The 14,951-nt window shown below is 55.3% G+C and overlaps 1 protein-coding gene across 2 annotated transcripts in view; it reads right to left on the reverse strand.

Annotated features, from left to right (window-relative positions):
- Nucleotides 1-14,951, reverse strand: part of cadm4 (cell adhesion molecule 4) — a 238,940-nt gene that overhangs the window by 7,145 nt on the left and 216,844 nt on the right. For both annotated transcript variants that reach the window (XM_072553562.1, XM_072553563.1), the window contains exon 7: nucleotides 5,254-5,426. In XM_072553562.1, coding sequence (XP_072409663.1) covers nucleotides 5,254-5,426 — 173 coding nt within the window. The remainder of the gene's footprint in view (nucleotides 1-5,253; nucleotides 5,427-14,951) is intronic.

Genomic DNA, 14,951 nt, shown 5'->3' on the forward strand with positions numbered 1-14,951 from the left:
CCCTACACCCCCTCCCTATCTCTGTAACACCCTCCAGCCCCTATAGCCCCTCCCTATCTCTGTAACCCCCTCCAGCCCCTACACCCCGCCATCTCTGTAACACACTTCAGCCCCTACACCCCCTCCCTATCTCTGTAACCTCCTCCAGGCCCCCTCCCTATCTCTGTAACCTCCTCCAGCCCCAACACCCCCTCCCTATCTCTATAACCACCTCCAGCTCCTAAACCCCCTCCCTATCTCTGTAACCCCCTCCAGCCCCCACACCCCCTCCCTATCTCTGTAACCCCCTCCAGCCCCTACACCCCCTCCCTATCTCTGTAACCTCCTCCAGGCCCCCTCCCTATCTCTGTAACCTCCTCCAGCCCCAACACCCCCTCCCTATCTCTATAACCACCTCCAGCTCCTAAACCCCCTCCCTATCTCTGTAACCCCCTCCAGCCCCTACACCCCCTCCCTATCTCTGTAACCCCCTCCAGCTCCTAAACCCCCTCCCTATCTCTGTAACCCCCTCCAGCCCCAAAACCCCCTCCCTATCTCTATAACCACCTCCAGCTCCTAAACCCCCTCCCTATCTCTGTAACCCCCTCCAGCCCCTCCACCCCCTCCCTATCTCTGTAACCCCCTCCAGCTCCTAAACCCCCTCCCTATCTCTGTAACCCCCTCCAGCCCCTCCACCCCCTCCCTATCTCTGTAACCCCCTCCAGCCCCTACACCCCCTCCCTATCTCTGTAACCCCCTCCAGCCCCTACACCCCCTCCCTATCTCTGTAACCCCCTCCAGCCCCTACACCCCCTCCCTATCTCTGTAACCCCCTCCAGCCCCTACACCCCCTCCCTATCTCTGTAACCCCCTCCAGCCTCTACACCCCCTCCCTATCTCTGTAACCCCCTCCAGCCCTTACACTCCCTCCCTATCTCTGTAACCCCCTCCAGCCCTTACACTCCCTCCCTATCTCTGTAACCCCCTCCAGCCCCTACACCCCCTCCCTATCTCTGTAACCCCCTCCAGCCCCTACACTCCCTCCCTTTCTCTGTAACCCCCTCCAGACCCTACACCCCCTCCCTATCTCTGTAACCCCCTCCAGCCTCTACACCCCCTCCCTATCTCTGTAACCCCCTCCAGCCCTTACACTCCCTCCCTATCTCTGTAACCCCCTCCAGCCCCTACACCCCCTCCCTATCTCTGTAACCCCCTCCAGCCCCTCAACCCCCTACCTATCTCTGTAACCCCCCACCAGCCCCTACACCCCTCCCTATCTCGGTAACCCCCTCTTATCCCTACACCCCCTCCCTATCTCTGTAACCCCCACCAGCCCCTACACCCCCTCCCTATCTCTGTAACCCCCACCAGCCCCTACACCCCCTCCCTATCTCTGTAACCCCCCTCCAGCCTCTACACCCCCTCCCTATCTCTGTAACCCCCTCCAGCGCTGACGCCCCCTCCCTATCTCTGTAACCTCCTCCAGCCCCTCCACCCCCTCCCTATCTCTGTAACCCCCTCCAGCAGCCCCTACACCCCCTCCCTATCTCTGTAACCCCCTCCAGCCCCTCCACCCCCTCCCTATCTCTGTAACCCCCTCCAGCCCCTACACCCCCTCCCTATCTCTGTAACCCCCTCCAGCCCCTACACCCCCTCCCTATCTCTGTAACCCCCCCCAGCCCCTACACCCCCTCCCTATCTCTGTAACCCCCTCCAGCCCCTCCACCCCCTCCCTATCTCTGTAACCCCCTCCAGCCCCTACACCCCCTCCCAATCTCTGTAACCTCCTCCAGCCCCTCCACCCCCTCCCTATCTCTGTAACCTCCTCCATCCCCTACACCCCCTCCCTATCTCTGTAACCCCCTCCAGCCCCTACACCCCCTCCCTATCTCTGTAACACCCTCCAGCCCCTACACCCTAACCCCCTCCAGCCCCTACACCCCCTCCCTATCTCTGTAACCCCCTCCAGCCCCGACGCCCCCTCCCTATCTCTGTAACCCCCTCCAGCCCCTACACCCCCTCCCTATCTCTGTAACCCCCTCCAGCCCCGACGCCCCCTCCCTATCTCTGGAACCTCCTCCAGCCCTTACACCCCCTCCCTATCTCTGTAATCCCCTCCATTCCCTACACCCCCTCCCTATCTCTGTAACCCCCTCCAGCCCCTACACCCCCTCCCTATCTCTGTAACCCCCTCCATCCCCTACACCCCCTCCCTATCTCTGTAACCCCCTCCATCCCCTACACCCCCTCCCTATCTCTGTAACCCCCTCCAGCCCCTACACCCCCTCCCTATCTCTGTAACCCCCTCCAGCCCCTACACCCCCTCCCTATCTCTGTCACCCCTGTTAATTCGGTGTAAATATTGAAGCTGGAGAATGCGGTAATCTCTGAGTACACAGTTCTGTTTTGTAATGAAGAGATCAAACGTGAGTTCTGTAGTCTCCACATTAATCTCCAGTAGAGGTCAGCAGACTCTCTCTCTCTCTCTCTCTCTCTCTGGTGAATAGTCTGAGCGTGTGTGGAATTCACTCTCGAATTGGCCAAGGGTCCATTTATCTGTGTATCAAACGGTCCACTGCTCAGATCATCAAAGGAAGTCACCGATTCAAACAACATTTTCTGCCTTCTGTGATTCTCCCAGGACAGGGACAGCACAGGGTTAGATACTGAGTAAAGCTCCCTCTACACTGTCCCCCCCATCAAACACCCCCAGGACAGGGACAGCACGGAGTTAGATACAGAGTAAAGCTCCCTCTACACTGTCCCCCCATCAAACACCCCCAGGACAGGGACAGCATGGGGTTAGATACAGAGTAAAGCTCTCTCTACACTGTCCCCCATCAAACACTCCCAGGAAAGAGACAGCACGGGGTTAGATACAGAGTAAAGCTTCCTCTACACTGACCCCCCATCAGACACTCCCAGGACAGGGACAGCACAGGGTTAGATACAGAGTAAAGCTCCCTCTACACTGTCCTCCATCAAACCCTCCCAGGACAGGGACAGCACGGGGTTAGATACAGAGTAAAGCTCCCTCTACACTGACCCCCCATCAAACCCTCCCAGGACAGGGACAGCACGGGGTTAGATACAGAGTAAAGCTTCCTCTACACTGACCCCCCCATCAAACCCTCCCAGGGCAGTCCTGCCTGACACTGTCACACCTTGCAGACAATGTGCTTGATCTTCCCCAATCCTCCTGCCTCAGGTGTATGTGAGTGTGACAGTGTCAGTCAGAGTGAGCACCACACAGTCCTTGTGGAAACAGACTCCCACCTTCCCTTTGAGAATACCGTCGATCGTGCTGTGTGGTACCCTCACCGATCCCCCCGACTCACTCACCCACCATTTTCCTCCCTTACAGCTTGGGATGCCTTGTGGTAAGGGGGGGGGCTCTGTAAATGCGAAATTGTGTGGTTGGGTTGTGAGCTAAGTGAAAGATAAACACTGTCAAAGCCGCACTTGTTTGTTCACGCCGCTGAGTGCCAAAAGGGCGCTATGCCAATTCACATGTGCCAACTTTCCATCTTAAGTTAAAATAAGTTGATTCTGAACTTGTGCTCAGCAGACCTCCCACGACCACTTCCCTCTGAGGGGCCGCTCAGAATTTAAAGTCCTTATATTTCTTGACCGCTGAGTAAGAGCAGGAGGCCATTCAGCCCCTCAAGCCTGTTCTGCCATTCAATTAGATCATAGCAATCTCTGACTGAACGCCAGAGATGTACTTTTGCACTGTCCCTTTATCCACCCCCTGATCTTTTCGTCAGACATAATCACATCAAGTTGCCCTTAAACTAAACTCCGTGGGTCTGCAGTCACGCTTAAGTCAGACTGGGGGAGGGCGATGGGTTTCTGACACAAAAGGCCATTGTAAACACACATCACTGTCACTGAAGTTAAATTTAAACACCGCAGTTTCTGCTCGTCAATTGAATTTACATTGAGTTCGAAAGTCTAACATCTCCTTAAGTAGAGCTGGGGTTGGATCGATTAAAACCCTGTAGAGATTCACTAATTAAGTGACATTATGCCATCACCTTCCTTTTATGAATTAACACCTCAGGCCGGCCGGAATTTATCAATCAGATGGATTTTATCATCGCTTGAGGTTTGTGGGAGGACTTTGCTAACTCTTCCCCCAGCACTTGAGACGGAAACACTTGTCACTCCCAACTCCTGGAAAGGTTATGCTCCGATTCTAAAATGCTACCACTGGTCCCAAATGTTCCAAACAGTGGAAATATTTCTCTCTGTCGAGCACTTTGAAAATCTCGATCCAATAGCAACCCCCCCCCTTTTCACCTTCAGTTTTCCAGAGGTTACGAAGCGCAGTTTGTGGGATCGCTCCGTACGATTTAACTCTTACAGTCCTGGATCATCGATGGACCTACACCACAGTCCTTTCAGGATAGTATCGGCTTCCTGATATGCGGAAGGCAAAATGACCCCCAGGGACACCAGGAGTATTCTCACTCCCAGGGAGAGATTCCTCATTTCAACTGTTCAGGAGCACTCTGAAAACCAAGGGAATAGCTGAGAACCTGGGACATCCCATGCCCTTGATGGTCTCATGTAACATTTCCTGCTCCAGATTTCTCAGATGTCTCTAGCTCCAGAAGCCATTTTCTCATTGGCTTCCCATTGTGTTCAGCAGTTCAGCCTGTCCTTCCCCTCCTGCACTGCTTACCCCACTACCCCGTCCTCACTCTGCACCCGCCTCCTCAACCCACACCCTCTTCCGCTCTCCAGGCTATCCCCCTTCCCCGATACACCACTCCACCCCCACCCTACACCCTACTCCCACCCCTTCAAACACCCCTCACTCCCTCCTTGTCTTGCTCCCCCTCCTCATCTACCTCCTCACTCCACTCGTCTCCTCACACTTCCCCCTTTCTCTCCCTGCTCCCACTCTTCACCTCCCCTCCTCTCCCCTCCCTACCTCACCTACCTCCTCACTCCACTCTTCCTTCTCCCTCCTCCCCTCCCTCTCCTCCCCTCCACTCCCCCTCCTCACCTCCCCTCCACCACCTCCCCTCCCCTCCTCCCCTCCCCTCCCCCTCTGCACCTCTCCTCCTTCTCCTCATCTCCCCTTCCTCTCCTCTCCTCCCCTCCCCCTCCTCATCACCCCCTCACCTCCCCTCCTCTCCCCTTATCCATCTCCCCTCCCCCATCTCATCTCCCCCTTCCTCACCTCCCTCCTTGCTCCCCTCTTCCATCCACACCGCCCCCCCCCCCCCCCCCCCCCGTACCCCCACCCTGGGCAGAATCACTCACCGTGTACCACCAGCACATACTGGTCGGTGGAGCTGCCGAGCTCATTCTCGGCCTGGCAGAGGTAGGTGCCGTTATCGAGGGAGCTGAGGGTTGGCAGGACCATTCGGTTACCATGTTGCTCTGTTCGCCTGGGCAGAGAGTCGTTTAGACGGCTCCACGTCACCTCGGTGGGTCTAGGCAAGAGGAAGAGACAGCTGATTGAATACGGCCTCGGAATCGCGCTGCAGAAGGCCATTCGGCCTGCCCGGGTCTGTCCCATTACAGTTAGCTCCAATCTTCCCAAACCCTGCACCTTCCCACTCCTGCCTAGTGCATGCCCTGTATCCTGTGCGCCTCTGTCTAAAATCTCTTTGATCTGTCTCTCCCTGGTCACTATGATCTGTCTGAGCTGCTCGCAAACACAGCTTTCCACTGTACTTCGATGCGCGTGACAATAAATCGATTGATCAGTAAATCAACTCCATCTCTCCAATTCCCATCTGTTTGCACGTTCCTGTTGAATTCACTGCGTCAAGTAACACATTCTCCTCCCCTACCCTCCCTCATTCCTCTTGGTCTTTTCCCAACTCTCTCCAATCTGTGTCCCTCTGGTGACTGACCTTTCTACCTTCTGGGAACAGTCTCTCCCTCATTGACTGTATCGAAACACCCCGCCCAACCCCAAAGTGATTCAAAATAGCCCCTCTCAGTCTCCCCCTTCGCCTTCCCCACTCCACCATTGCCTCCAGCTGCTGGTTAGCTGGAATACGCTTCCTTAGGTCTCCCTCTGACCCCCACCGCTTCCACCCCTCTCCCCCAACCCCTCTCTCTTAAGACATTCCTTAAAACCAACCTCTTAAGAGTCCTACCACACAAAAAAAGGCCATTCGGTCCATGCTGACCATATATTCTAACCCAATCTAGTCCCACCTGCCAGCACCCGGCCCATATCCCTCCAAACCCTTCCTATTCATATACCCATCCAAATGCCTCTTAAATGCTGTAATTGTACCAGCCTCCACCACTTCCTCTGACAGCTCATTCCATCACATACCACCCTCTGGGTGAAAAAGGTTCCTCCTCAGATCCCTTTTATATCTTTCCCATCTCCTAAACCTATGCCCCTCTAGTTCTGGAATCCCCCACCCCAGGGAAAATACCTCATCTATTTACCCTGTCCATGCCCCCCCCATGATTTTATAAACCAAGATAAGGTCACCCCTATTTGAGATTGAATGCCAGGTCACCCTGTCCCATTCTCTTCTGAAGTGGTCCAGGGTCAGGTTCTCTGTCTTGGGTTTGACAATAGACAATAGGTGCAGGAGTAGGCCATTCGGCCCTTTGAGCCAGTATCCTGTTCCTGCCTTATCTCCATAACCCTTGATTCCACTATCCTTGAGAGCTCTATCCAACTCTTTCTTAAATGAATCCAGAGACTGGGCCTCCACTGCCTTCTGGGACAGAGCATTCCACACAGCCACCACTCTCTGAGTGAAGAAGTTTCTCCTCATCTCTGTTCTAAGTGGCCTACCCGTTATTTTTAAACTGTGTCCTCTGGTTTGGGACTCACCCATCAGCGGAAACATGTTTCCTGCCTCCAGAGTGTCCAATGCTTTAATAATCTTATACATCGCAATCAGATCCCCTCTCAGTCTTCTAAACTCAAGAGTATACAAGCCCAGTAGTTCCAATCTTTCAACATTCCCGCCATTCCAGGAATTGACCATGTGAATCTACGCTGCACTCCCTCAATAGTCAGAATGTCCTTCCTCAAATTTGGAGACCAAAACTGCACACAATATTCCAGGTGTAGGGTTTGGTATGCTTTCCTTCATTGGTCAAAGTATTGAGTACAGGAGTTGGGAGGTCACATTGCGACTGTACACGACATTGGTTTGGCCACTGTTGGAACATCGCGTGCAATTCTGGTCTCATTCCTATCGGAAAGATGTTGTGAAACTTGAAAGGGTTCAGAAAAGATTTACAAGGATGTTGCCGGGGTTGGAGGATTTGAGCTACAGGGAGAGGCTGAACAGGCCTGAACACTTGATACATTAACGATCTCGATGAAGGAACTGAGGGCATTCTGGCTAGGTTTACAGACGATACAAAGAGAGGTAGAGGGACAGGTACCCCCTCGAAGTGCAAAGAGACTTGGGAGTTCTAGGCCAGGATTCTGTCAGGGTAATGCGGGTTGAGGCAGTTGTTAGGAAGGCAAATGCAATGATGATATTTATTTTGAGAGGACTTGAATATAAAAGCTGGGATGTACTTCTGAGGCTCTATAAGGCTCTGGTCAGACCACATTTGGAGTATTGTGCACAGTTTTGGGCCCCATATCTCAGGAAGGATGGAATGTGTTCAGAGGAGGTTCACGAGAATGGTCCAAGAAATGACAAGCTTACATATGAGGAATGTTTGAAGACTCTGGGTCTACACTCGATGAGAGTTTAGAAGGATGAGGGGTGAAGTCATTGAACCATACAGAATACTCAATGGCCGGGACAGAGTGGGCATTGGGAAGATGTTTGCATTGGCAGAAGAGACTGGGACCCAAGGGCACAGCCTTAGAGGTGAAAGGAAGACCTTTTAGAATGGGGATAAGGAGAGACTTCTTCAGCCAGGGAGTGGGGAATCTGTGGGATTCACTGCCACAGAAGGCTGTGTAGGCCGGATCATTGAGGATATTTAAGGCAGGGATAGATAGGTTCTTGATTGTTAAGAGTATTAAGGGTTATGGGGAGAAAGTGGGAGAATGGGGTTGAGAATGGTGGAGCAGACTCCGATGGGCTGAATGGCCTCATTTCTGCTCCTATGCCTTATGGTCTCCTTTGATCGATTTCGAACGTCCGTCTAGGAATGACAGGGCAGGTGGTGATGATCCTGGAAGGACCATACGACACTTGAGCCACCCAAGAATCTCCTCTCTGGAAGTCTGGCACAGACTGTGTGCCCACTTCCCCCTCCCCTCAATCCCGGGAGGTCAACGTCTCTCATTTGAGGTCGGGGGGGGGGGGGGGGGCGACCCCTGTAGACCAGACGTTGGGTCCGAACAGCAGCTCTGTCCACCACCCACCCACCTCCAGAGGGTCTGCGCTGTTCCACGATAGTCTCCACTGGGCGGAACTAGGTTTTGCCTTAGCAACGGGAAGCTGCCGTGGTGGGGGTGGGGAGCAGGAGATTGGGATGTCCTCTCATGACTGCCCTCTTTTGGGGCATTGCGGAAGGAGCTTCCAAATCGACTAGAATCACTGCACTGGACTCAGTCCTCCTTTGCAAGGATATTACAGAGGGAGAGGATGGGAGATCCATTCATAACCTGATCGAGGGCAATGATAGGGTAAAAGGTATTCCCCTCAGTTGAAGGGTCAATGTCAAGAGGCTTGGATTTAATGAAAGGGGTGGGAGTTTAGAGGGGATTTAAGTAGAGGTTTCACCACCTGGAAGGGTGGGCAAGGCAAGAACAACACTCAGGAAGTGGTCAGATGACCGCGTGAGGCGTGCAATGTGACTGGAGTCCATAGGTGCTTGGGCGACTGGCATGGACGCGATGGGCAACGACTCCATGACTCAACTGTCTGAGGTAATCCAACCCCACTCAAGGGGAGGTGATGACCTCGGGCGTTATCGCTGGACCGTTAATCGAGAGACCCCCAGGTCACGTTCTGGGGACCCGAGTTTGAATCCTGCCATGGCAGAGGGTGGAAATTTGAATCCAATGAAAATCTGGAATTCCGAGTTGAACGATGACCGTGAGGAAATAGGGGAATGAATGCCTTATTCCTGATGAAGGGCTTTTGCCCGAAACGTCGATTTTCCTGCTCCTCGGATGCTGCCTGACCTGCTGTGTTTTTCCAGCACCGCTCTAGTCTAGACTCCGACCTCCAGCATCTGCAGTCCTCACTTTTACCACAGAAATAGAGGTCAACCGATAACTGCCCTCTGGGCAATTAGGGATGGGTGATAAATGCTGTTCTAACCACTGACACCCTCAGACTGTCGTGGTGCCAGGTAAACATTATTCACGAGCCACCTAATTAAGGCTATGACTCACCTCATTAATATGCAGATTCCCAGCTGACCCAGTCTGGAGTCAGCCCTGGGGTGGAACAGAACCTGAGCAGATTCAGGCACCTACATCTCAGGGCACACCCCACGGCCTGGCATGCACTCATGAATAACGTCTGACTCATGCCAACCTCCGAGATCCCTCGTAGCAAGTCACCGACCGGACTGAACCAGCAGAGGAGGCCACTGTCTGGGCACCACCCCCCCCCCCCCTCCCCCCCCACCCCCGCGGTGGAACTGACTTGGGTGGTAACCGTGGACGAGGCTGGGCAGGTATCCTGAGAGGGGGTAAGAGGGCATCCCATCACTGTGCCAGCCCCCTCCAGTCAGGTTGTGCAGGGTCTCTGATTGCCCCTGTCTCCGTTGCGGTGTTTAAAGCCCGGGGCCCATATTTTTGGCGGTTCTAGACTATTGGCACTTTGCCCTGGCACACAACGGAGGCCGGCGTGCGCGAGAATTCCAGGATATCCCGAGAGGAATTCGGAGGGGGAGAGTGGACTCCTCTCAGCTTGCCCAGACATCGCACAGTTGGCGGGGGGGGGGGCACGGGAATGGAGGAAGTGCGAGAGTCAGGGTGTAAGATTGAGGGCATCCCACAGTCCAGATTCCTGGCCAAAAACTATTCCCTCAGTCCTCGGTGTACGAGAGAGACCATGTGGTATCTGGTTATTACAACCTATGAGCACGGAAACACTCAAAAGGAACACGACTCCAGGCATCACACTCTCGGATTTGTCCCGGTCCTGGGCACACAACCCCAGGAATAGAGGAGGGTCAAGCGTTCACAGAGGGTGATCGGTTGGGGGTGATGAAGTGGGCATTCACATGCCAACCCACTACGGACTTGATTTTTATTTTCCTTCATTTGTTCAGGGGATGAGGGAGTCCCATTTATTGCCCAGAGGGCAGCTAAGAGCCAACAGCATTGCTGTGGTTATGGAGACATGGGGATCCAGAGAGAGAGAGAGACACATGCACACACACACACACACAGAGCACAGAAAGATAGGGAGGGGTGTAGGGGCTGGAGGGGGTTACAGAGATAGGGAGGGGTGTAGGGGCTGGAGGGGGTTACAGAGATAGGGAGGGGTGTAGGGGCTGGAGGGGGTTACAGAGATAGGGAGGGGGTGTAGGGGCTGGAGGGGGTTACAGAGATAGGGAGGGGGTGTAGGGGCTGGAGGGGGTTACAGAGATAGGGACGGGGTGTAGGGGCTGGAGGGGGTTACAGAGATAGGGAGAGGGTGTAGGGGCTGGAGGGGTTACAGAGATAGGGAGGGGGTGTAGGGGCTGGAGGGGGTTACAGAGATAGGGAGGGGGTGTAGGGGCTGGAGGGGGTTACAGAGATAGGGAGGGGGGTAGGGGCTGGAGGGGGTTACAGAGATAGTGAGGGGGTGTAGGGGCTGGAGGGGGTTACAGAGATAGGGAGGGGGTGTAGGGGCTGGAGGGGGTTACAGAGATAGGGAGGGGGGTAGGGGCTGGAGGGGGTTACAGAGATAGGGAGGGGGTGTAGGGGCTGGAGGGGGTTACAGAGATAGGGAGGGGGGTAGGGGCTGGAGGGGGTTACAGGGATAGGGAGGGGGGTAGGGGCTGGAGGGGGTTACAGGGATAGGGAGGGGGTGTAGGGGCTGGAGGGGTTGACAGAGATAGGGAGGGGGTGTAGGGGCTGGAGGAGGTTACCAAGATAGGGTGGGGGTTTGGGGGCTGAAGAGGTCTTAGAGAGATAGGGAGGAGGTGTAGGGGCTGGAGGGGGTTACAGAGATAGGGAGGGGGGCATGGGGCTGGAGGGGGTTACAGAGATAGGGAAGGGGTGTAGGAGCTGGAGCGAGTTACAGAGATAGGGAGGGGGTGTAGGAGCTGGAGCGAGTTACAGAGATAGGGAGGGGGTGTAGGGGTTGGAAGGGGTTACAGAGATAGGGAGGGGTTTAGGGGCTGGAGGGGGTTACAGAGTTAGGGAGAGGGTGTAGGGGCGGGAGGGGGTTACAGAGATAGGGAGGGGGTGTAGGGGCTGGAGGGGGTTACAGAGATAGGGAGGGGGTGTAGGGGTTGGAAGGGGTTACAGAGATAGGGAGGGGTTTAGGGGCTGGAGGGGGTTACAGAGTTAGGGAGAGGGTGTAGGGGCGGGAGGGGGTTACAGTGATAGGGAGTGGTTTAGGGATTGGAGGGGGTTACTGAGATAGGGAGGGGGTGTTGGGGCTGGAGGGCATTACAGAGATTGGGAGGGGTTTATGGGCTGCAGGGCATTACAGAGCTAGGGAGGAGTTTCGGGACCAGAGAGTATTGCAGAGTTAGGAAGGTGGTGTAGGGGCTGGAGGGGATTACAGTGATCAGGAGGGGTTTAGGGGCTGGAGGAGGTTACAGAGATAGGGAGGGGGTGTAGGCGCTGGACGAGGGGACACGAAGTGTGGGAGAGATTTGAGGTGGTCAGCCAAATGTCCCAGTGAAGTGGGAAGGAAGTTTCTGAATTACTCCCAACTCTGCTGCTGCCTCACTCTGCGCTATCCATCTCTTAGTAATTATCTCTTGCAGAATGTCACCCTGTACAGAATAGTTCGGAGCAATGCATCACCTGGGCAGGATCTGCTTCACTTTCCAAGGTGTTATCGTTGATCTTTAATTGAATCCTTGTCATGTATATACAACCACCTTTCGGAAGTAACACTTGTCCTTACAGAGCCCAAGGTACAACAATCTCTACAAATCTCCCCGGACACGTTCCCAGTTCCTCCCTTGTCGCATGGTTACCGTCCCTGTCATCACTCATCACTGCCTTACCTTTATGTGGTCCCTATCACTTCCATTTACTGTAATAGCTCAGATATGGACGACAAAATAAAAACCAATTTTGCACATAGCAAAATTTAATCAGCATCAACCTGCCGAGGTCTGACCTCATGAGGCTTCTGTTTGAGTCATTTTGTTGAGGTGTTAATTGATGACCCCTCCAAATGCCCCACCCCCAACCCCCGGACACTGGACTGGACAGACTTGACCCGTCAATGCTTTGTTCGAACCAGGCAAAAGGCAATTCCTGGGAGGGAGAATTTATATCGAGTAGGAGATCGGGACTCCATCAGCACTGACCCTCCGACAGTGCGGCACTCCCTCAGCACTGACCCTCCGACAGTGCGGCGCTCCCTCAGCACTGACCCTCCGACAGTGCGGCTCTCCCTCAGCACTAACCCTCCGACAGTGCAGCTCTCCCTCAGCACTGACCCTCCGACAGTGCCCACTCCCTCAGCACTGACCCTCCAATAGTGCGGCACTCCCTCAGCACTGATCCTCCGACAGTGCGGCACTCCCTCAGCACTGACCCTCCGACAGTGCCCACTCCCTCAGCACTGACCCTCCGACAGTGCGGCGCTCCCTCAGCACTGACCCTCCGACAGTGCGGCGCTCCCTCAGCACTGACCCTCCGACAGTGCGGCACTCCCTCAGCACTGACCCTCCGACAGTGCGGCACTCCCTCAGCACTGACCCTCCGACAGTGCGGCACTCCCTCAGCACTGACCCTCCGACAGTGCGGCGCTCCCTCAGCACTGACCCTCCGACAGTGCAGCGCTCCCTCAGCACTGACCCTCCGACAGTGCAGCGCTCCCTCAGCACTGACCCTCCGACAGTGCGGCACTCCCTCAGCACTGACCCTCCGACAGTGCCCACTCCCTCAGCACTGACCCTCCGACAGTGCGGCACTCCCTCAGCACTGACCCTCCGACAGTGCGGCACTCCCTCAGCACTGACCCTCTGACAGTGCGGCACTCCCTCAGCACTGACCCTCCGACAGTGCCCACTCCCTCAGCACTGACCCTCCGACAGTGCGACGCTCCCTCAGCACTGACCCTCTGCATCAGTGTCAAGTTGATCTCCTTGATCAGGAGAGTGATTGGAAGGGAACGTGACTATTGTACTGAAAATCTTCTGCAGAGTGCGGTGCTACCCTTCCATCAGGGAGAGGAGAATGCACGAGAAAACACTGTTCTGTTGATAAGACAGTATGTTTTCAACAGTGAGTCATTTATAAGTCCCTGCTGTGTACAGGCTAATCCTTTGGTGTAACGATCTGTTACTCACCATATGGCATTGAGATTTTGCTAAGAATATCTAATATCACTCTCCTGCAATGTTTACAGCCGATGAACCTCGCTGTTATTGAGGGACGTTTGGGAACAAGATTTGCAGGCTGGTCCAACACACCATCTCAGGCAAGGATAGCACTCATGCCAATTCTTTAAGAATTAACTTATGGGGCATGGGCGTTGTTGACTGGGCCCGGTATTTATTGCCCCCTGTCCCTAGTTGCCCCCCACCTTGAGAAGGTGGGGGTGAGCTGCCTTCTTGAGCCGCCGCAGTCCATGTGCTGTAGGGTAGCCCCACAATGTCCCTGAGGGAGGGAATCCCAGGATTCTGACCCGGGAAGGAACGGCCGATATATTCCCAAGTCGGGATGGTGAGGGGCTCGGAGGGGAACTTGAAGGGGGGGGGTGTTCCCATGTACCTGCTGCCCCTTGTCCTTCTAGATGGAAGTGGCCGTGGGTTTGGAAGGTGCTGCCTGAGGATCTTGGTTGAGTTTCTGCAGTGGGTCTTGTAGGTGGGAAACACTGCAGTTACTGAGGGTCGGTGGGGGGAGGGAGGGGATGGTACACACTGCTGTTACTGAGGGTCGGTGGGGGGAGGGAGGGGATGGTACACACTGCTGTTACTGAGGGTCGGTGGGGGGAGGGAGGGGATGGTACACACTGCAGTTACTGAGGGTCGGTGGGGGGAGGGAGGGGATGGTACACACTGCTGTTACTGAGGGTCGGTGGGGGAGGGGATGGTACACACTGCAGTTACTGAGGGTCGGTGGGGGGAGGGAGGGGATGGTACACACTGCAGTTACTGAGGGACGGTGGGGGGAGGGAGGGGATGGTACACACTGCTGTTACTGAGCGTCGGTGGGGGGAGGGAGGGGATGGTACACACTGCAGTTACTGAGGGTCGGTGGAGGGGGGGAGGTGATGGAACACACTGCTGTTACTGAGGGTCGGTGGGGGGAGGGAGGGGATGGTACACACTGCTGTTACTGAGGGTCGGTGGGGGAGGGGATGGTACACACTGCTGTTACTGAGCGTCGGTGGGGGGAGGGAGGGGATGGTACACACTGCAGTTACTGAGGGACGGTGGGGGGAGGGAGGGGATGGTACACACTGCTCTTACTGAGCGTCGGTGGGGGGAGGGAGGGGATGGTACACACTGCTGTTACTGAGCGTCGGTGGGGGGAGGGAGGGGATGGTACACACTGCAGTTACTGAGGGACGGTGGGGGGAGGGAGGGGATGGTACACACTGCTCTTACTGAGCGTCGGTGGGGGGAGGGAGGGGATGGTACACACTGCTGTTACTGAGTGTCGGTGGGGGGAGGGAGGGGATGGTACACACTGCTGTTACTGAGGGTCGGTGGGGGAGGGAGGGGATGGTACACACTGCTGTTACTGAGTGTCGGTGGGGGGAGGGAGGGGATGGTACACACTGCTGTTACTGAGCGTCGGTGGGGGGGGGAGGGAGGGGATGGTACACACTGATGTTACTGAGCGTCGGTGGGGGAGGGAGGGGATGGTACACACTGCTGTTACTGAGGGTCGGTGGGGGAGGGAGGGGATGGTACACACTGCTGTT

Source organism: Chiloscyllium punctatum, chromosome 34, assembly GCF_047496795.1.
Source record: "Chiloscyllium punctatum isolate Juve2018m chromosome 34, sChiPun1.3, whole genome shotgun sequence".
In the NCBI taxonomy this organism is placed as follows: Eukaryota; Metazoa; Chordata; class Chondrichthyes; order Orectolobiformes; family Hemiscylliidae; genus Chiloscyllium; species Chiloscyllium punctatum.